Source organism: Stegodyphus dumicola, chromosome 6, assembly GCF_044657685.1.
Source record: "Stegodyphus dumicola isolate Sdum_Otavi_A_Nest chromosome 6, ASM4465768v1".
Classification (NCBI taxonomy): Eukaryota; Metazoa; Arthropoda; class Arachnida; order Araneae; family Eresidae; genus Stegodyphus; species Stegodyphus dumicola.
The window spans coordinates 38,176,646-38,198,268 of record NC_140773.1 but is presented as its reverse complement, the minus strand read 5'-3'; the positions used below and the strand labels follow the sequence as shown (position 1 = coordinate 38,198,268).

At 33.0% G+C, this 21,623-nt stretch overlaps 1 protein-coding gene across 2 annotated transcripts; it reads left to right on the top strand.

Moving 5' to 3' along the window:
- Positions 1-10,497: 10,497 nt before the first annotated feature.
- LOC118195269 (indolethylamine N-methyltransferase-like) lies at positions 10,498-20,825 on the top strand. 2 transcript variants are annotated; one of them, XR_015041596.1, is made up of 4 exons: positions 10,498-10,774; positions 11,388-11,595; positions 19,114-19,260; positions 20,221-20,356. XR_015041596.1 is itself a non-coding variant. In XM_035366537.2 (3 exons), exons 1-3 carry the CDS (start codon positions 10,627-10,629, stop codon positions 20,666-20,668), a joined length of 804 nt encoding a protein of 267 aa, XP_035222428.1. In that variant the 5' UTR covers positions 10,513-10,626; the 3' UTR covers positions 20,669-20,825. The 2 variants fall into 2 exon arrangements, 1 of the variants encoding a protein (XP_035222428.1); XM_035366537.2 differs by lacking the exon at positions 19,114-19,260 and having other exon boundaries at positions 10,513-10,774; positions 20,221-20,825.
- Positions 20,826-21,623: the final 798 nt, after the last annotated feature.

The window sequence follows — 21,623 nt, the reverse complement described above, 5'->3', positions numbered from 1 at the left end:
GTCCCTCCACACGTTGCTGTACGGGTGCAACAGATGCTACGACAGAAATTCACAACAGAAAGAGTCATTAGCCGCTACTTTCCAACTGCATGGCCACCTCGGTCGCCTGATCTTACCCCATGCGACTTCTGGCTATGGGGTTACCTTAAGTCCAAGGTCTGGCTACGTTGAAGGATAACATATCACGGACTGTACGGGAGATTCCTGCAGACATGTAACTTTCTGCTGTTGTGCATACTGTGCACAGAATGCAATATGTGGTCCACAACAACAGCAGCCACATTGAACCTCATTTGAATGCAAAATAAAAGGTAATTTCCATATTGATTTGCATTTGTTAACACTCTATTTTCTATTACACAGCGCCAAATATTCCCCTAGCGGTGACTTATTAATGGAACTAATTTTTTTTTCGCAGAATCCTTCGTCCCCCGTCTTGTTTAATCTTCCTACAAAATGTGGCGTCATTCTCGCAAATAGATCGTACTACAGAACACTGTGAGCACTGTCAGTTTAATTAAAGCCACCCGTTATTTTATCCATAGATAGTTAACTTTGTGGAATGCGATTTTGTCATGCGCACAGTGTATTAATGGTATAATCCCTTTGTTCAGGATGGGTTTACTGTATACTACATTCATTTTGGAATAGTAATTTTTTGTCAAAAACAAACAGAAGGGTTTAAAACAATCTTGTAAAATGTTATCATTGCCGATAAGCGTTTCCGCATTTCTTTTTCTCTGTTCCAAGTTAACTTATTTTTCACTTGAAAGCAATATCTTTAAGAACACCTGCTTATATTTTCAAGCGATTAGAGATAAGAGTGATTCATGGAACAGAGAGAAATACTATTATGTGTTTATTTCGAAAACCTTATCAGTGTGTAAAAGATTATGGCTTGAAGGAGTTGCGCAACTTTTCGTTCATCTATTTTTGTGTATACATAGTTAACGTGAAAGATAAACTTCCGTATAAATTTCCTCGAAATCAAGGTTTCGACTAAATCCCAGTTTGCTCCACAGCACACTTTTAGAAACAAACGCTCAGCGTCCTCTATTAACCACATCTTTATTTTATGCATTTAGCATTATTTAAACTAACTAGTTTTTAATCATTTGTATCTTTACTACATCTTTCTTTTCCTTTCCAATTACTCACCAGAATGTAAATGAGGTTACGTAGTATTTAAACTGAGTTTTTTGGCATTGTAAAATACGTTTGTGGCTTGCGCATGCACGTTACGCTTGTTCTTGCCAACTCTGATAATTTGTAATAATTTGGCTTTGTGTTATAGCTGTCGAAATTTGAATTTGATATGTCGGCAGAGTTACTGAGCCAGCTTAGATTAAACTTATATTGCGGAGATTTTTTTACCACGAGTTCATGTTTCAACTTGAATTTGAATATTACTTTAGTTGCCCCTGGCTGATTATTTTATCATAAGAAAGAACGCTTATGCTCAAAGTTCTGTTTAATAACTATGTTTATTTAAATCTTTCTTAGACATTGCAGTTGCTTGCAGAAGTAGCGATAATTCGCTTCGTGTCTGTTAGGGGTTTTAGAATAATTAACTTTTTCCAGATCAAATAAAACCCATTAACATAAAAATATTAAACAAAATAAAGCAGTAATAATGAGACCGGTGGTTTTTACATATTAATGAAATTAATGGTAAATGCGTAATAATAGTTACAACAAAAGAATAGAAATACAAACTAAACCTCTAAAAATATTTAAACGATGATCAGGATGAACTTCTACTAATCTTCCAACAATAGGCCCCATTATTTTTAACAGCATGTTCAAATCTCCGCAATCTATTACCTACAAAGATTTAATTTTTCAATTGTTGGAATTGTTATTGCACTTAGCCCATCTTCCATTCAATAAGACTAAAATACTCTGAGAAATTTCGGTAAAATATTACTAGGATACAATATTCAGGTGTCTGCTTCTGCAACCAAAACTATGAGTACCCAAATCTAAATTTAAATTTCAGCTATTTATTTTCTCTTAAATCAATGTATCTTTCTAAGTTCGGGGAAGCTTTTTAAATATTAAGGAAATGGGTCCAGAAGTTCTCGGATATGTCTATTTCTAAAATAACCTGAAGTCCAGTTCCAGTATTCTACTTCAACTTCTTCATTCTTTTCTATAGTTGATAAATTTGCAAACTTATTAATTCTCACAGTTCCGAAAAAGTTTTTTTTTTCATGCATCTGAAGCTTTGCTAAAACACAGAAATTATTTTTTTTTATCAGTTTCAGTTTATCACTTTGAAGCTTATAGTTCGATTCATTGAACTTATCAAACCAATCTGTCTGATAAGCGAAATCTGATTTTGGCTTTATAGAGTTTACGATTAAAGCAGCAATTTTGTCTTCTGAAAACCATATAACAAAGTTAAATATTTTGGAAAAACATCTGAAACAAGTTCTCTTTGATAACTAGAGCAATTCTTTATGAAGAAGCAGACGACTCAGATCGTCATGGATTTCAAGTTTTTTAGTCTTAATCGATTTCGATATAGATTTATTAAAAGAACATATCTTTAAAGAATTAACTCTTGATTTTGTTATATCGATCTAAAAGACGATAAGGTAAAAGTCTACCTTGTTCAAGAGAAATGTTTTTTGGGTAGAGGCACAAACGGGATGAGCCGCAACCATTTCATACAGGAAATAATAATGCTCAGAGCAAATCGAAAAATAACGTAGCGCATAACCTGTCGAGGAAAATAGTAACGAATAACAAAACATGCTAATGAAACTGTGAATCTCATATTTCATTTGTACTGACAGCAAACATTTGAACAGATCACGAATGAATCCAACCTTGTTTTAATTCATATTAGTCAATGTGTACACAGATTCCATTCGTAGCTATTGCAAACGTTGAGAAAAATTTATTCAAGAAGAAGCTAGGGGAAACAAGGAAGTTTATTCAAGAACATAACTTTTTCTTGGCAGACTATTTACAAAAATCATAAATGCTTATAACCACATCGTGCTCATAAAATATGGAGTGTTTTTAATAGTTTCCTACACACCTTTATTGAACTTACTTTCATGCCGTCAAATGGAGGACAAATTTCAATACTTCAAAATAATTATAAAAACTTCAAATTTTAATGTCATGTGTATCATCAAAGACATGGCGATACAATAATTAAAGACACCATCCCTCTCTTTCTCTGCAACAGCAAGGTGGGATTCAAAAATACACTCAGCCAATACTTTCCAATTTAATCTTCTGTAAGTGGCCTTCTTCAAGACTTATTAACCTATTTCTCAAAAAAAAAAAAAAAAAAATCTGAAATGTTACAGATTTTAAATTACGTCCAAAGGGGCGTTTTTTAACATTTTGTGTGTTACCTTTCTTTATTAAATATCATGTTCCTCGCACTTAAACCATAAGATCCAGTGCAACAGCAATATCGCAAAATAGTTTTAAAACGAGCATATCTTTAGAATTTCCGATACAGAGACTCACGCGCTGGAGATAAAAATGCTTTTTCTGCACAACGTTGCCATTGCTCGCTTTGAAATCCTTGAGTTTGTTAATCAAAAATTCGTCAAAGTTTTAAAAAATAGGAAATCGATCATAAAACAAATTTCAAATTTCAAATTTGGTCTTCCACATGCTCATATTCGTTGGAGGATCACGTTATTCAAAATTCGATGACTCTATGTACCGTTATTTTATGACAATGTGAGAAATATACATACATTTACGCAGATTTTCATTATTTAATTTCTTCAAATATAATGCAGGACTCTAACATTTTATGGCAACAGTTTGAAAAGTGAACCGACATTTATCCGTCCGACGCAAAATGCCAAAACGAAACTAATAGTCCTTCGGGATTCAAATCCCTTTGGACTAAAAAAAAAAAAAAAAAAAAGAGAGAGAGAGATAAATCAAGGCAGCAAACTGATCATATTACGATTGAAAATGTTATTATTTGTAAATATCTTCCTGGAAATGTAGATGGATGGACGACTCAAATACTGCCATGCAAATACTACATTTTCCCACTGACTTCCGACTGTTATGTATTTTCCCCAAAATATCACCTGGAGTTTCAGTTACCCTCTTAGATTTTCTCAGTGCCCACTTTAAGAATCATTAGTCGAAATAAATCATATAGAATATAAAAACGTCTTCAGATTCATTTTAATATTACAGAGATAGGTATGAATATCTAAAAAAGAATAAATATTCAAGGAAAATGAAGATTTTGAAAAAATTGACTGCACCATCAAAGCATGACGAACTCCAGAGAAACACCACGCATGAGCATATATACCTACCTATAGCCACTTAGAAAGTTTTCACCAACAAAATGGCGAAATGTGGTGAAATAACGTCATATGCAAATATGACTTTGGAAACTGTGTAATATTGTGTGGCCTCAACTTGTCAGCAACTGTGGTAGTGACTGCCACTAAGTGTGAATTTCCACAGACACGTAAGAAGGGTTTAAAGCCCTTTTTATTCAACTTTTAAAATAACAGCTGCGTCCACTTGACGCTCACAAACTACGCCAACCCGGCGGTTTAACTGAAACAGAATGTAGAAATGAAAAATAATGACTGGATGAATAAATAGCGAGATCACTATCCAAGAGGCTCTGAGATCTTAAACTAACCTAACCGCGTTCTAACATTACCGCTGAGATTCAGCGAGCTTACTGATTAAGCAGTTGAAAGATCCAGCAAAAACTGCCGAGATAGGCACACAGGCCGACACGCGCGGTTCTTAAATTCTACCGTGCGACATTCACGTTCGCGATTCAAGAAGCACACCTACAATCTCATTTCCCTTCTATTTAAACTCAACTTACTTCCGCCAAATTTGAATATACTGCGCGCTCTACACCAATTTACATTCTCTAGCATTGGCAATTCTAGGGGAAAGTAAAGGCTAGACAGGAAAGATAACTTAAAATAAATGTTAGTTAAAATAAATATAAACCCTACAACTGAAAGAGTTACTAATTCTTTACATGTTTCAGTAATCAACCAATAAGAATAGTTATAAAAGAATGTACTGGAACAGTTGCTTATTGGCAAATTCAGAATTATAAGTTATCAGTGTCACAACATGAGTTCGATGTTCCTTTAATTCTTTTGTATGCTCAATGAAATTATTATATGAAAGAAGTATAATGTATAGGGGGCTTGTATTTGTTAATGGCACAAAGTTTCGCGATTAATTCAAAAAAAATAATGAGGTTTATCAGATTCCATAAATGTCTAAAAGATTTTAGAGATTCAATCATCCGTTTAATTTTACTTCTGCTACAAGCACAATGGTCACAAATATTTGCGTATTAGTGCAAAAGGCACATCCTGAGCACTGTTCACCACACTTTTGACGTTACGGATAATGCCAAGAAATGTTAGAAAGTGTGGCATTTATAACTGTTTAAAGTATAGTGTTACTATTCTAGATCAAATGGCAAAAACTCTTCAGGAAAAGATATAACCAGTGCTTCTAGTATATTTACGTAGTAAAGTATTCTAGTATATTTACGTGCTTCTAGTATATTTACCATTTATTCACATTCTTGACATTTTCATGTGCTATCCCGTGCTATACTGTTAAGTACCAGTTGTTTGACTGATGCAGGCGGCGCATATTTGTAGCTTATATTTTGCGATAACAGTGTAAGGATTATGTTAATTTTATTAACAATTAAATTTTAAGTTCCTTTCCTGTCAAATTGTTAACTTCAACTTACTACTTCCGACCAGAACGTAGTTTTGGAATCTTGCTGAATATTTAATGAGGAGGAGTGGTATTTAAACCACTAAGTTACTTATAGAGGGAGAGAGCATCAGAGCTTCTGATTTACGCGCGTCTGCCTTTTTGGCCACTTTCTCTCTCAAAGGTATTATTACGCTCGGGCGTACTCAGGCCCTTGCTAAGCTTCGTAGTCATATAAGTTAAGGGCCCAACTCGATTTGAATCTTGATAGCTTCGGCTATATTTTTTAGTTAATCTTAGTTTTAGTTTAATTCTTAGTCTCTTAAGTTCAAGCCGAAGTCAGGGCTTTGTTTGTACACTCCCAGGCTGAGTTTTGTTAAATCTTATTGGAATAATAAAGGGTTAGTTACCCTTCTATCTTGTTGTTTCTTGTCACCCGAACTTAAGCGATTATTCGCTTATAAGTTCTTAAGATTCTTCACTTCTAACATTAACTTAGAATTACAAAGTGAAGAACTCTACAACAGAAGAGGAAATTTCTTTTTGTTACAGGAGGGTGACAGAAAATTCCGATTTTTTCATTGTCACCGAGAAGTATTCTGCACCAACATTTAAAGAAAAACATTTACGGGTGTTTAGATATGAGAATTTAGCCCTGCCGTAAGGAGGGAGAGGAGAAACTGAAAATGTTCTTTGAGGACGGGCTGAAAAGTTAATTTTTCAATTGGATAAGAGTATTCAATAAAATTTGGATTTTGTTGAGAATATGCATGATAATATGAAGAAAACTGGCGAGATAAAAAATATATACTTAAATTGCTAGAACTTCGAAAACATCCTATGTAATACTGTAAATGTGGTTGTAATCAACGCTTAAGTAGTGTACAAATAATACAAGGGAAACATAATTCTTCGGAGAAATGTTTTCTGCAACTTTCCGAAGACGTGGAAAAACATAAGACTACAAAATGCTCTACATGCTCACTTCTCTTAGATGTTTATGGTTAAGAAAGAAATGAAATTTTCGTGTACGATGCTAAAATGGAAAATACAATAAAATAAGAACTGCGCATATATGCTACCAATGCAGGATATCAAAGCAATTTTCATTGTACGTGAAAACGAAAATATCACATTAAAACTTCATGAATGTAAAAAGAAAATTTAACTACATCTTTTTTCTCAAGGGCAGCATTTTATCTTTTGTAAATACTTGATTTTGAATAAATAGAATTCATAAATAATACCATTTTTTCACATTAATGATGCATAATTTTATGGATATGTTTTCGTGATTTCAATTTAAATTTATACACTCATGTCCATAAATTAAGGATAATGCAAAATCAGGCAAAGGAAGAGTTAGAAGCAAAACAAATCTGATTTATTTGTAAAGCTTATTTATTAAACAAAAGGTAAAGAGCAAAAAAAGATGCTATATGTTTGAAAATATTAAAAAAATTAGCGATTTTTTCTCCCTGGAGCAAATTACAAAAAACACCTATTTAAAGAAACCAATATTACATGGTTGGTATGATTGTTAATACATTGTATGTCTCTCAGACGATGCAATACAGTCCGTACAACGCCTAGGCATGCTGAGTATCAAATTAGCGATCTGATTTTGGGGGATATTACACCACTCAAAAAGCAATGCTCTCCGAAGTTCCGGTAGACATGTAGGAGGAGGATGAGGGGCTGCAACTTGTCGGCCAAGCATGTCCCACACGTGTTGTACTGGAATCAAGTCCGGTGAGAATGCTGGTCAATCCATATGGGTGATATCTTCCGATTGAAGGCATTCGCTTACGATGTTTGCACGGTGAGGACGGGCGTTGTCATCCATAAACACAAACTGTGCGCCCATGGCGCCAAGAAACAAGCGTACATGTTGTTCCAGAATGACGTCCCGATAGATTTGGCTTGTCATGGTTCCAATTTGAACATGCAGGTCAGTTCTGGAAATCAGAATAATTCCACCCCAAACGAGCACTCCTGCAACACAATAACGGTGTCGTACAATGATGTTTTCTTGGTGGTAACGGGTACCTGGAGCTCTCCATATGAAAGTCCGGCGAGAATCAGATCGCAAGCTAAACCTGGACTCGTCGGAAAACATCACACAAGCTCACTGTTCCGGTGTCCACAATGCATGCTCTCTACTCCAGGCTGACCGCAGGCGACAGTGAGTTGCAGTAAGTGGAACGCATTTGACAGGTCTACGAGCATATAGACCAATCTGCCCTAAGCGTCTGTACACGGTCTGCCTTGAAATTGTCGTACTAATGGCTGAAAAGAGCTGACGAGACAGGTCTGAGGCTGTGCTCCGTCTGTTTCTTTTGGCAGTAACTGCCAAATACTGGTCCTCATTCGGCGTTGTAACTCTGGGGAGACCTGTGCTGTAACGTCTACTCACATTACCATCATCTTGGAATCGTTGCCAAAGCCTGGAGATGATGCTCTGGGCAATTCCAAGTTCGTCTGATATTCCAGTTGTGTACGCCCACATTCCAGACGGCCGATAATTCTACCACGTAAAAAATCATCCAAATACGTCCTTTGTGTCATAACTATTTGGTTATTGCAATGAAATGCTTATAAAGCGCCTGCGAACAATTTTACTTCTTTGCCTGTATTCCTTATATATCGCTCTCTTACACTCTCGTCATTGTGACGTACCATCGGTGTCATCTTGTTACTTCCCGAAATTTGCATATGATTCTTGAAGATGTGTGTAGTGATTTTACAGGTGATATATTTATTTTAGAGTTCGATTTCTGCGTGACTCCGAATTATCCTTAATTTATGGACATGAGCGTAAATAACAATGACAACATTACACTGCTTTTATTTTAAATGTTTCCAAATCTCATTGTATATGTTCATAAAAACATTAAATTCAAATATTTTATGGATAATGTTGTAGAGATATTAGGATTGTTTTTTGGAAGCAAGCAAGATGAAAAATTAGCAACCGCCTTCGCCGGGAATCGAACCATGGACCTCTGGAACACCAGCGCAGCGTGCAGAACCACTACACTACGAAGGCACGCGAGGAAGGCGGGAGAAATACTTTAAATACTCCCCTTTTAAAGGGCGATTGGGGTTTTTAGAGAACCCAATCGCCAAATCCTGGGTGGGGAGAATCCTCATACAATACCCTTTTAGTCTGGGCCACTGTAGAGACATTAGGATTTTTTGGAAGCAAACAAGATGAAAAATTAGCATCCGCCTTCGCCTGGAATCGAACTACGGACCTCTGGAATACCGGCCCAGTATGCAGAAGCACTGCACCACGAAGGCACATTAGGAAGGCGGGAGAAATACCTTATAATGTTTCTTGGTGAGATATAATTCTAAATTTAAAATATTTAAACTTTGTTTTCACAAACATAATTATATTACATTCTTGAATTTAAGTGATGGCTTTAGACTTTGTAGTAAAGGTAAAGATCCTAACTAACTAACAAGTCCTTCACGAGTTAATATGTCCTCCACGAAGGAATTTCTCTTCCTTATGCAGATAGCCCTTATGGGCTTGGCAAATGGCATCCATGGGCATATTTGAAATAACATAACCTACCTTAGTCCAAGTTTTATTTTTCCAAGTAATAACGTTTTCTAGAAGTCTCTGTTTGTGTGTAAAATGAAAAGTCGAATCAAATATTTAATGCCTTTACCTCTACTTCAGTGCCTTTTTTTACTGAAATTTTAACATAATTTATATTTTACCAACTGAGCGCCGCCTGAAATAACCACTGACCTAACTTGTAAAAGTCTTCCTGGCAGAAGCGAATATTGCCTCCGTGTAAAAATATAAATATTACATGGGCATACAAGGCCTGTGTATAATCATAGATATGTTGATTACAAACATTGTCTTGTACAAGTTCTACAAGTACAAGTCTTGTACAAGTTATATGATAGTTACATAAATTCATGACAGCTATGTGTACATTTAAACATTATCTGAATTCATATTTATAATACTTTTACTGAGATAATCAAAGTAAACTTGTAATTCATTTACACATTGACTGGATTTTCAATATCATTTAAACTGCTTTACAATATTATTTTTATCAGGTACATACAAACTGGATAGTAATATGCTTACATTACAAAAGTTTTGCTCTTACAGTCCTGTTACTATTCTACGGGGTGAGCTAATTTTCTAGTGTTGATTTTCAGTTGTTGTAGTATTTTGAATTGCTATTAAAATTATGCTGCAAAGATACAATTCTCAAGGGAAGGGAAGAATTTCTTAGTACCTTATTTTACCAACTGAAATTTGAGTTTGAAATTGCTTACTGATTTCAAAACTTTTAAGAGAAAAAATTATTATTAAAATTTTTGTTATACTCAAGATATTGTCATTTTGCTGTTTGTTATACTTTGTCGAAGTAATAAAAATTCAAGATCTGCTTATGTACTCTTCGAATGTTTCTGATATTTCACGGAAAAAGAATTTCTTAATTAAAAAATTAAAAATTAAGTTAAAGTAAAAAAAAAAAACTATGTAAATTTATAAATATATCTGTTTTTAAAATTCGCTAAACATTATGCATTTTTTTTCAGTCCACGTGCAAGGATTTTTAACGGTCATCTGATTACGTTTCTCCGATAAGTCCCTTTTCTCATATCTTCTGCATTTCAAAATACCAGCTTATTATGTTTTTAAGTATATTGATTATTTAGGTTTTTTTTATCATTTTTCTTAAGCCAATAACATTCGAGATTTCAATTTCAAAGTTCTCCCAAGATTCCGTTAATTCGAAGAACTTAGGTAGATAATTTATTTGCTTCTGAAGAGGTAACTTGAATGACAAAACAGTTTTCAATTAGCCGGGGGACTGTTTACAAAGCGAGAGCACTCGTAGATAACTCTTTCGCATTTTCAAACTGTAATAAGAGATGGATTATGTAGATGAAAATGCTAAGGAAGTATATACGGAAAATTTTAAAGGTGAAGAATATAATGAAGAGCTAAAAGATTTACTTCCTTCAGCAGAACGCTTTTTCGAATTCTACTTAGCTTTCGTACAAGAAGTACTAAAATCAAGTAAGAAATCTAGATCTCCTTAACGTTATTATAAAAATATTAGAAACTTTACTTCAAGGCGATTTGTTCCTTATTATTAAGTAATTAAAAAGATAATTGCTGTTGTATGTGGTTAAGAAGTGTAAAAGTAAATTTTTGTCTGTAATATGTACTTGTACTAAGTACGCTAAATAATCATTTCAACTCCCTCAACACAAAAGCGTAACTTAATATTCCATATAATAATATTTTAGCTTAAAATTCCTTCGGGTGTTAAATGTGTATACCGAAATACAGAATGCATTTTTAAATCTTAAATTTCTATAAATTAAAATTTTTTAAATGCTTCTTTTACATTTTCTAATTTTTTCCCTATATTTTTTTTAAAATTCTTTTAAGTTTCTAAATCTTCAAGATGCCTTGACTGTAAATCTTAAGTTTTCAGGCTCCAGTTTTCTTCTACTGTCACCATGTTGGTCTCATATTATAGTGTCTCATATATGTCACCGTATTGTAGACTTATATTTTTATTTATTCCCGATTTGAGCTTCATACTGATTACATATGAGTTTTCAGAATGTCTAAATATATCTTAACCTATTTTGGATTAAATATTTTATTCCTGTAATTTCAGAAAAATTCGAAGGTTCAAAGCTCCTCGAAATAGGTAGTGCAACCACCATTCACAATATCGCATCTGCTAGTTTTTACTATGAAAATATTGTCCAAAGTGAGTTTACGAAAAACAGTCGAGAAATACTCAAGCGCTGGCATAAAAGTGATATAAATCTTGACTTCAGTCCACTCCTTAACATCATCGCTAAACTTGAAGGATATGGAAGGTAAGTACAAACTTTACAAAATATGTATAACCTTCGTCATATAGACTTTGAATCAGTTTAAGATGCTTTGAATTCTAAAAATAATTTTCATAGATCAGTTTGATTTAAAAAAATCTGAAAGCTTTCAGATTCTACGTTACACTGAACGGGCGTTTTTTTAACGTTTTGTGTGTTGCCTTTATTTATTAAATATCATGTTCTTGGCACATAAATCATAAAATTCAATTCAACAGCAATATCGCAATATAATTTTACAATGAGCATATTTTAGAATTTCCGATACACAGTCTCGCGCGCTGGAGACAGATTTATTTTTCGGACAGTGTTGCCAGTGCTCGCTTTGAAATCGTTGATTATATTAATAAAAATTCGTTAAAGTGTTACAAAATATGAAATCCATAGTGAAACAAATTTCAAATTAGGGCTTCCAGATGCCCATATTCGGTGGAGGATTAAGTTATTCAAAATTTGATGAGAGAAAATGTGAGAAACATGAATACATTTATGCAGATTCTTCATTATTTAATTTCTTTCGATATAACACAGGTGGTGGTAACAATTTGAAAAGTGAAATGGACATTTAAAGTTTTCGACGCAAAATTCCAAACAAGCCTTGCTGGGCTAATACTTTTAGAAAACCAAATGAAATATTTATTTTAAAATCTCATTTCGTCATTTTTAGTTCAAATTTTTTGGATCTTTTATAGTACAGAATACAGAATAACATGACGTTAGGCAGAAAACAGACAATGGTCATTAGATTAGTTCTCCTGCAAACCAAAAAAAAAAAAAGGTGGGGAAGGGCGCTACAATTCTTGTATCCTCATATATTTCCGATTTCCTTTATTTTTATTTCTGTCTAGATAAAATTATTGCTTACCTGTGGTAAGATTGATACTTATGTATTAACGCAACCATCTTAAGCTGAAGTAGCCAAATTTTTAGAATGCACCGAAATCTGATGATCTATATGCATGACAATTCTTCAGGCAACCATACAAGCAGCACTTCTTCAGTTTGTCTAATTTCAATATCGCAGTTTTTTGTACATTTTCATTTTGCAGTATTCCATATTCCAACAGTTCTGATAGAAAAATTACATTTTGTATCTTAAATTAAATTTTTCAATATGTGCTCCTGTGTTTCCCTTACAGTAGAAAGAACATGTTTAAAATTTGTCTCGAATTACAATATTTTGATGCACAAACGTTTATACAGCAAATAGTAAACAAAAGTAAATGTAACAAATGTAAAGCAAAGGAATAGTTGCTTTACATTTGTTATTAAGGCAATCGCTATGAAGTGCCACCACCGTAAGACAAACCTATTAGCCCAACCCGGGTCCAAGCTTCGCGAAAAGGCTGGCTGCATTGATGATTTTACGGGGTATTCTGCATGTTAGAAAATCCTCTACGAAGGCATTCATTATCTGATAAGTAATTGTAGGCTATTACTATTTCTAGGACTCGGACGGTATAGTGGTTAGGGGCGACTGACTGCGATATCAAAGGGCCCGAGTTCGAATCCCGGAGAAGGCATAGATGTAAAATTGCCTGTCCCTTCATAGGATGGTAGATGTGGCCGCCTATTAGGTGCCTCCAGAATAAAATGGCCACCATTATTGGCCTTTGTAGTGGCCAATGCCGTTATAGGCAAGTGCCCGCCATTTGTAAAAAAAAAAAAAAAAAAAAAAAAAAAAAAACTATTTATAGGATAGAAAGAGGAAAAAAATAAACTAAAATGAAGAATTAAGGGGATGTTGCCAATTTAAAGTTTACTTTACATATCTAAGCGGTTTTGCCCAGGTGGTTCTGTTTTACTCTGGATTAGCTCAAATTTATTAATATAAAATCCATAAGCGCTGGAGTGGCTTCTGTGAGTGCTGCAAAAACTTTTTAAATAATTTTAAAAGAATATTTTGGAACATTTATAGGGCACAGAAACGTTCATTGGATTTTATAAATATGACCTACTGAAGTGTTCGAGGTCTGACCTTTCCTTTGGTAAAGGTTTAGTAAGTTTATTGATTTATGTAATTTAAAGTTTAATTTAAGCTATTTAGCGCTTGATTACGTTATTTTAAAATTAGCTAAAGGTATCTGCACGTATAAAATTTAACTTTTCATTTATATATATGTATAATATTAGGGTATGATAAACAAACAGTTTTATTTTTATTTTTCTATCATTTTATCCCGAAAAAGCTGTCTATCATCTAGCTAAGCAAAATGGGGAAAACGTAATTCGAATAGAATTATAGTTTCCGCGCACCACCCTCAAAGTTATGAAAAATGATGAAAATTTGATGCGTTTCGTCATTTTTTAAATAATTATTCAGCCAACTACAATCGAAACAAAAAAATAGCCATTTTTCGTAATTTTCACTACAATGCTTTTTTGAATGGTTACTATATTTATCAAACATTATGTAGAAAGGGCCGTGTTTCATGAGTGATAGGACCTTGGACCTCATCGTGTGTCTCTGGTTTGAAGAGTGATGTTATACCCAACTAGTTCGAATTACACACTGAGTAGGCTATATGTCTCCTATATTTCAATAAACTGTAATTCGTCAGCTATTCACTTGGATGATTTTGCCACAGATTTTTTGCTTTCCTTGAAATGAGCCATCAAAAATCTATTAACGACTGGCACTTCACTACAACTGGATTTTCAAACCTACCCTTGTCATACTCATCTGTAGAACGATGTGTCAAACCTTTGACCAAAGCATCTAAAATGATGTGTAGCGGTGATGTAAGAGACGACTTGATTAGGATGACCATCCTATCAATATATACTATGGCAGAATTATCCAAAAAAGAACCAGCTTTAAAGTGTCCTCTTTTGAATAACAAAAATGAAAACGATAAATATATTCACCGTTTGTTTACTAAAAATGAAAATCTCACATGTCTACACCACATGACTTCCTTGTACGAAATATTTAATTATACGCATTTTTCTTGCAATTCATTTAAGCTTATTGGATTGAATTAAATATACTTCGTCGACAGCTCATAAAACACAGCAGAATAAATGCACTCTTTAAAATTCAACATATTTGTTTACTCATAACAACACTCTGGCGCTATGTTCACTTAACAGCGTTACATTTCATTCATTTTGTAACTCAGAATGCACAAAATTTATATCATCTTAAGAATTATCTAATCGTTGCCACATGTTCTATTCAAATAATATAATAAATCTAAATTTATTATAGTACATTAGTTAGATGTATAAAAGAAATTAAACAAACAACAACAAAAAAAAAAAAAAAAAAGAATCAGTTTTTCACACACGATTCAATATTTCTCATTCAGTTAATTCAATAAATTCAATTTTCACTTCGCGACAAGGCAAAAACACATAAAAACTCAAAATATCTATATTAAAAATTACGAAGTAAATCTTACACTTATTTCCTCGAAAAAATTCCAGAGTGGATTAAGCATGCTTTAATTCGCAATAAGAAATGAAGGCGTTATCTTTCTTGTTGCAAAGCTTAGTTTCTCTAGATTGGCAAAAAATCCACTATTCTGTTGTTTCAAATGTAAACAAATATGTCTGCCATGGTATTTAAAAATTAAGCTTAGCCGCACTTAAACAGATTTTAAATTGTTGATAATTCTACAAATATTCCTTGCAGATTTCCTAAAGGCATAAAAACCTTAAGCGGAAGATAAGAACACTATAATTCAATCACTTTTAAAGCAAAAAATGCACAATTTACAAACATATAAGAATAAAGAAACTAAGCCCACTGAGCCGAGTAACAGAGTGGATATATATATATATATACATATATACATATATTTATATACTTTTGGTGTGGCGATTGCAACCAAAATCCGAGGTGCACATCTACATGTTAAAGCAGTCCTACATACAAAATTTCAACAAATCCACTGAGAACAAAGTTCAACAAATTCCACAAATTCTGAGGCTAGTCGTTTTTGAGTTATGCAAGATACGTACGTACATATGTTCGTACAGACGCCACGAAAACTCTCTTCAGAATTAATTTTAAATCAGTTTTATAATTTTTTTGGGGAGAAGTGCCCTTTATTCTGTCCTTACGTACAGATGTCACACAAAAACATCGTTAAATTGCATTCAATAGCGGTCAAAAAGAATATTTTCGTTGAAAAATGAGACCTGAAATTTTCCGCGATTACAATACTTCCTTTTTACTTCGTACAAGGAAGTAAAAAGTAAAATTATATGAAATTACGGAATATTACAACTAATTTTACAAAAAAGTTGTGTTTTTTGAGCTTTTGCGCAGTCAATGAATAATTTGGGATTACAGTTTTTAAACTTTATTCGTGTTCCTCATGCCCCAAAATTCGCATTAGGAACAATTGCATATCGATAGTAGAGTAGTGAGTTTAGTAATTATAAAGCATTGTCAAAAAAGAGTAAAATTTCTCTAGATTTTCAAAACTTTCGAGTTCGATGTGCGAAAGGAAGACGTATCTTTATATGAATTTTTGCTTTTTCACTTTGCTCAGTTAGGCAACAAGTAATATGTCTTTGGGTACAACGAAAGAAAAATGAAGAAAAAAAAAAAAAAAAAAAGTATTTGTTTACTTCCTTGTACGAAGTAAACAAGAAGAACTGTAATCGTGAAAAGTTTCAGGCAGCATATTTCAACGAAAATATCCATTTTGACCGCTTTCGAATGCAATTTAACGATGTATTTGCGTGATATCTGTACGTAAGGACAGAATAAAAGAATTCCCTTCAAAAAAATTATAAAACTGCTTTAAAATGAATTCTGAAGAGAATTTTTCGTGGCGTCTGTACGTACGTATCTCGCATAACTCAAAAACGAGTAGCTTCAGAACGTTGAAATTTTGTATTTAGGACTATTATAACATGTAGATGTGCACCTCGTATTTTGGTTGCAATCGGCGGCGCCAAACGTATATAAATATATTTATATTATACATCCACTCTGTTACCCGGCTCAGTAATCTCAGTTTCTTTACTCTTATATGTTTGTAAATTGTGCATTTTTTGCTTTAAAAGTGATTGAATTATGTTGTTCTTATCTTCCGCTTAAGGTTTTTAGGAAATCTGTAAGCAATATTTGTAGAATTATCAACAATTTAAAACCTGTTTAAGTGCGAGTAAGCCTAATTTTTAAATACCATGGCCGACATGTTTGTTTACATTTGAAACAGCAGAATAGTGGATTTGTTACCAAGTTAGAGACAGTAAGCTTCGCTATAAGGAAAATTACGCCTTCATTTATTATTGTGAATTAAAATTGTCTACTGAATCGTCTGTGAAAAACTTTTTTTTGTTGTTGTTGTTTAAATTCTTTTATACATCTAACTAAAATACTATAATAAAAATGATTGAATTATGTTGTTTTTATCTTCCGGTTAAGGTTTGTATGCCTTTAGTAAATCTGTATGCAATATTTTTAGAATTATCAACAATTTTAAAGTTATTTAAGTGCCGCTAAGCCTAATAATTTTTTTGATGGCGGCCATTGCTTGTTTACATTTGAAGCAGCAGGATAGTGGATTTGTTGCCAATCTACAGAAACGTAGCTTCGCAAGAACAAAGATAACGCCTTCATTTATTATTATGAATTAAATCATGCTGGAATGTTTTCGAGGAAACAAGTGTTTAAGATTTACTTCGTAATTTTTAATACAGATATTTTGAGTTTTTATGTCTTTTTGCCTTGGCGCGAAATGAGAACTGAATTAATTGAATGAGAAATACTCAATCGTCTGTGAAAAACTGTTTCGTTTTTGTTTTGTTTGCTTAATTTCTTTTAGACATCGTTCTAGATTTATTATAATATTTGAATAGAACATGTGGCAACGATTAGATAATTCTTTAAATGATATAAATTTTGTGCATTCTGAGTTATAATATGAACGAAATATAATACTGTTAAGTGAATCTAGCGCCAGAGTGTCGGTATGATAAACAAATATTGTGAATGTTAGAGAATGCATTTATTCTATTGTGGTTTATGCGCTGTCGGCGAAGTAGGTTTAATTCAATCCAATAAGTTTAAACGAAATGCAAGAAAAAATGTGTATAATTTAATATTCCGTACAAGGAAGTCATGTAGTGTACACATCAAATTTTTAGGCTCACCGTACAGAGAGAGAGTTAGAATATATTTGCTAATATTTCTCTTAAAAGGTTTTATTTATTTAATTATATTTCAGTAACATTACTTTACAAGAAGGGATGCTCGTTAAAGGGCAGGATTCTATAGCTAAATATCAAAAATCCCAAATGCAGTATGCTGGCATGATTTCCAGTTAACAGGAAGAAAAGAATGCTATATTGAGACGTATAATAATTGTCTTGTTTCAGTTTTGTTGCAGTAACGCGTGTCATGTCGAGGCATGTAATTGCCGAATATACTCAGTTCAGTTTAGATCCATTTAGGATGAAGATGGAGAATTAAGAAAAACAATGTTGATCCATTAAAAGGATTTCCAGAAAGAATAAGTTATTTTTTAAACAAGGCCATATGATCCATAAGTTATTTTTTAAACAATTTCTGTTTGTGAACACCTTTTAAGCGTAAGCATGGGTGATATTTTTTAAACAAGGTCGAAAAAATTTTACTGAAAAAAAAAAAAAAAAAAAAAAAAAAACACTCTATTCAACCCTCTGTAATTACTGACGATTTGGTGGAGACCAAAATTCAAGAAAACGGGAGATTTGAGGATCGAGAAAAGAAAACTACTGATGTGTCTGTAGAAGTGGAAATGATAGTCAATAGCTGGTTATCACCACAAGCAGTAAAGTTATATTAGGAAGGTACCTAACAACTCCTTATTTGATTCCCTGAATGTTTAAACTGACAAATGAATTACGAAGACAAAGAGAAAGTTGTACGCAAATTCAGAAAATGAATGGTTTTGTGAAGAACTTGTAACTGTTTCATTTTTATTACAAAACAGACATTATTTATAAAAATTAGTCACATATTTTCAGAAAACAAGGTTCCGTAAGATACAAATAGTTAAATGTAGTCTAATTATACCTCGGCTTCAAGAAGTCTAATATCTCCTAACCTGACATCAATAACAACAGCAGTGAGCATATGATGCAATTAGTATAATTTTTCTATAATATCCATATATTCCTAGTATCGAACTTTTTCTCAGCGCTTAACACATGCTTTCTCTGCAATCAATTTAATTCTATAATGACATTTATAACTTGGTTGGTAAATTTAATTACAGAAAAGGCATTATCCTAAGGGCTATCTGCTAAGGTTCGTATGTAGTTACACATATATAGTTTAAGTGAAATCGACATAATATGATGTCGACATAATACCTTTTACATAAAAATCTCTCTTATAGTTTCAGGAATTACTGGAGTTGCAATAACAGAAATAAAAGCTTTAAACGCTTACATAACATTATTCGACGAATTTGTTCTAAGAGTTTCGATAAACCTGTCTTCTTCACTTTCTTACTGGAGATCTACTTCATGTAATTAGATATCTCGGACTATTTTTAGGTCTCCACCAGATAGGAAAATCACAAGGAATACGATAGTAAGTGCTTAACGATACATCATTCAAGATCGAGGAAACAGATTAGAAGTTACGAAGTCACCCACTGATTAAGAATTGCCTAACCTTTCATGGAAAGAATTGTCGAAAAGGTACTTTCAATAAACATATAGCTCTTAAGACCTTCGCTTAACCACTTGACAAATAAAATGCTGTCCTTTCGTAACATATAGTGTAATCTCGTAGTACACGTTTTCACAAGTGCCGCAGTTTCCAGTTGGCTGACATTTGAAAATTATTTATAGTCACCGATATCTTCAAAACACCACAACTTAACACGCACCAAATTTTCTTTAAGGTGATATTTGTAATTCGAAAGACAAATCTTAAGTAGACTTTTTCTATAATCTTAATTAGACTCTTTCTATAATCTTAAATTGATCTTGTTTGCGTTTTTGGCAGCATGAAAACGCCCAAAAATACCTTCTGTAAATTTTAATTGCTGTCATTTGCTCATACGGTATTTTAAACATATAAATGTGATGTCTAATTCAAACCAAAATTATCTGGTAAAATACAATGCAATGTTCAAAATACAATTGTAATGTTGTAACTTCATATTCAAGTTGGAATTTCGTCTCATGTAAGTGCTCTGACTCTTGCTTTTCATAAACACTGCAATTTAAATACAACAAATGCAGATCAAAAGCAGTCAATTAAATGCAGATTTATTGATTCTCAGATCAACAGCACACAAACAGATGAGATCGTCGAACTCTTGTACTTCGACTCGTGTTGAAATAGAAGCAAAAATATTGGTCCCATGAAGCCTTTTTCATGGATTTCCAGTAGTGCACCATGACCCACTTTCTCCCAGAAAGTAGTTCATGGAAGAATCACTTCTGTAACTTGGATATCACTTATGTGCTCTGGCATAAGCATAATATAACTAGACTAATAGTCTGCATTATATTTTGTACTAAGTTACAATTTACAAAGTAGTACAATCAGATATATTTTTTCTTCTATGCAAATTTTAATTTTACGTTTCTCCTATAATGTTTGGCAAATACCCAAATTATTTTATTAAACGATGTTTCTTTCCTTCCTAGTGAACTGGAGAAAGGTAGAAATGCACTTGAATCAAGAATTCGAAAATCTGTGAAATGCGTTGTTTCATGTGACCTCCTTTCAAATGAGATTCTGAAGATGGAGGAATTAATTTCCCCAGAAACTCAACCGCCTTATGATTTAGTTATAACAATGTTCACACTAGAACCTGCGTGTCCAGATTCTCACCATTTCCTTACAGCTCTAAAGGGAATCAATAAGCTGCTTAGAAAAGGAGGAGGACTGATTGCTGCAGGACTCGAGAATGCAGGAGGGTGGAAAGTAGGCGAGAAATGGTTTCCATTCCTTCATCATAATGTGCAGGATATTGTGCGCGCTCTAAAAGAAGCAGGCTTTGGAAATATCACTTTCAAATTACATTATCCCCATGAATGTGGAATTTATCAAAAGCATGACAGCATATATTGCTTTGCAGCAGAAAAACTATAATGCATTATAAATTAATTTTTTCAAGCATTTATGTTTCATGTGCTCGTTAAAAGGAGTTAAATGTGTAAAGGAAAAGCATTTTGCATATTTTCTTTCTAAATATTTTATATCTGTTGTTAAAGGATTAATAAATGACGCACATATATTTAATTTCTTATTTTTGCTTTTTATTGATGTATTTTCCAAAAATAAATAAATAAATATGCTTCTTCTATTTAAAGAACCAAGATGATCTACGAAGAAAAAGGAATAGCAGAATAAATTAAATATTTTAATTTTGATAATATTTTTTCCTTTTCTAATAAATAAATTTTTAGTAATTTTCCCCCCACGATCACATTAATTTTTTTTTTTTTTTAAGATTTATACTTACATTTTGAGCAGCACTTAAAAACGCGAGAGGCAGCATTGAAATTATTTAAAATAATACTTTCTTGTACGGAAAACAAACTCATAGAAAAGAAAAAGTTCAAATATAGAAATTAATGAAAAGAGGAAATAAATTATAAGCACCTTAACAAATACCGTGCTTGCATGCTGAAGCTTACAAAAAGCACAATGACGTAAGATGCTCGAAAACAGAAACTGATTGAAATATGAGATAAAGCTAGTATTGTGACAAGTACCTCGATAGCACATTGAAGTTTAACAAAACTATATATTGAAACGCGCTCCAAGAATAAAAATGCCGCGGTCCTTCCACATAAAATATGTAGGTGAACATCCGCAAATTATTTAAAAACATGAAATTCACCTAAAATTGACTAACTGTCAATATATCCTCTAGGAGCTGAGAGGATAAGACCGCTGAGCAATGATAGTTCGACTCGGGTTTCCTGCGAAGGCTACCTACAAAGGCATTTTCCTTTTCCACTTTTAACATAAATACGACTATGTTTTTCGTTTAAAGAAGGTCTTCTTATCTTGAAATCTCAAATTTTTACAAACAATATGT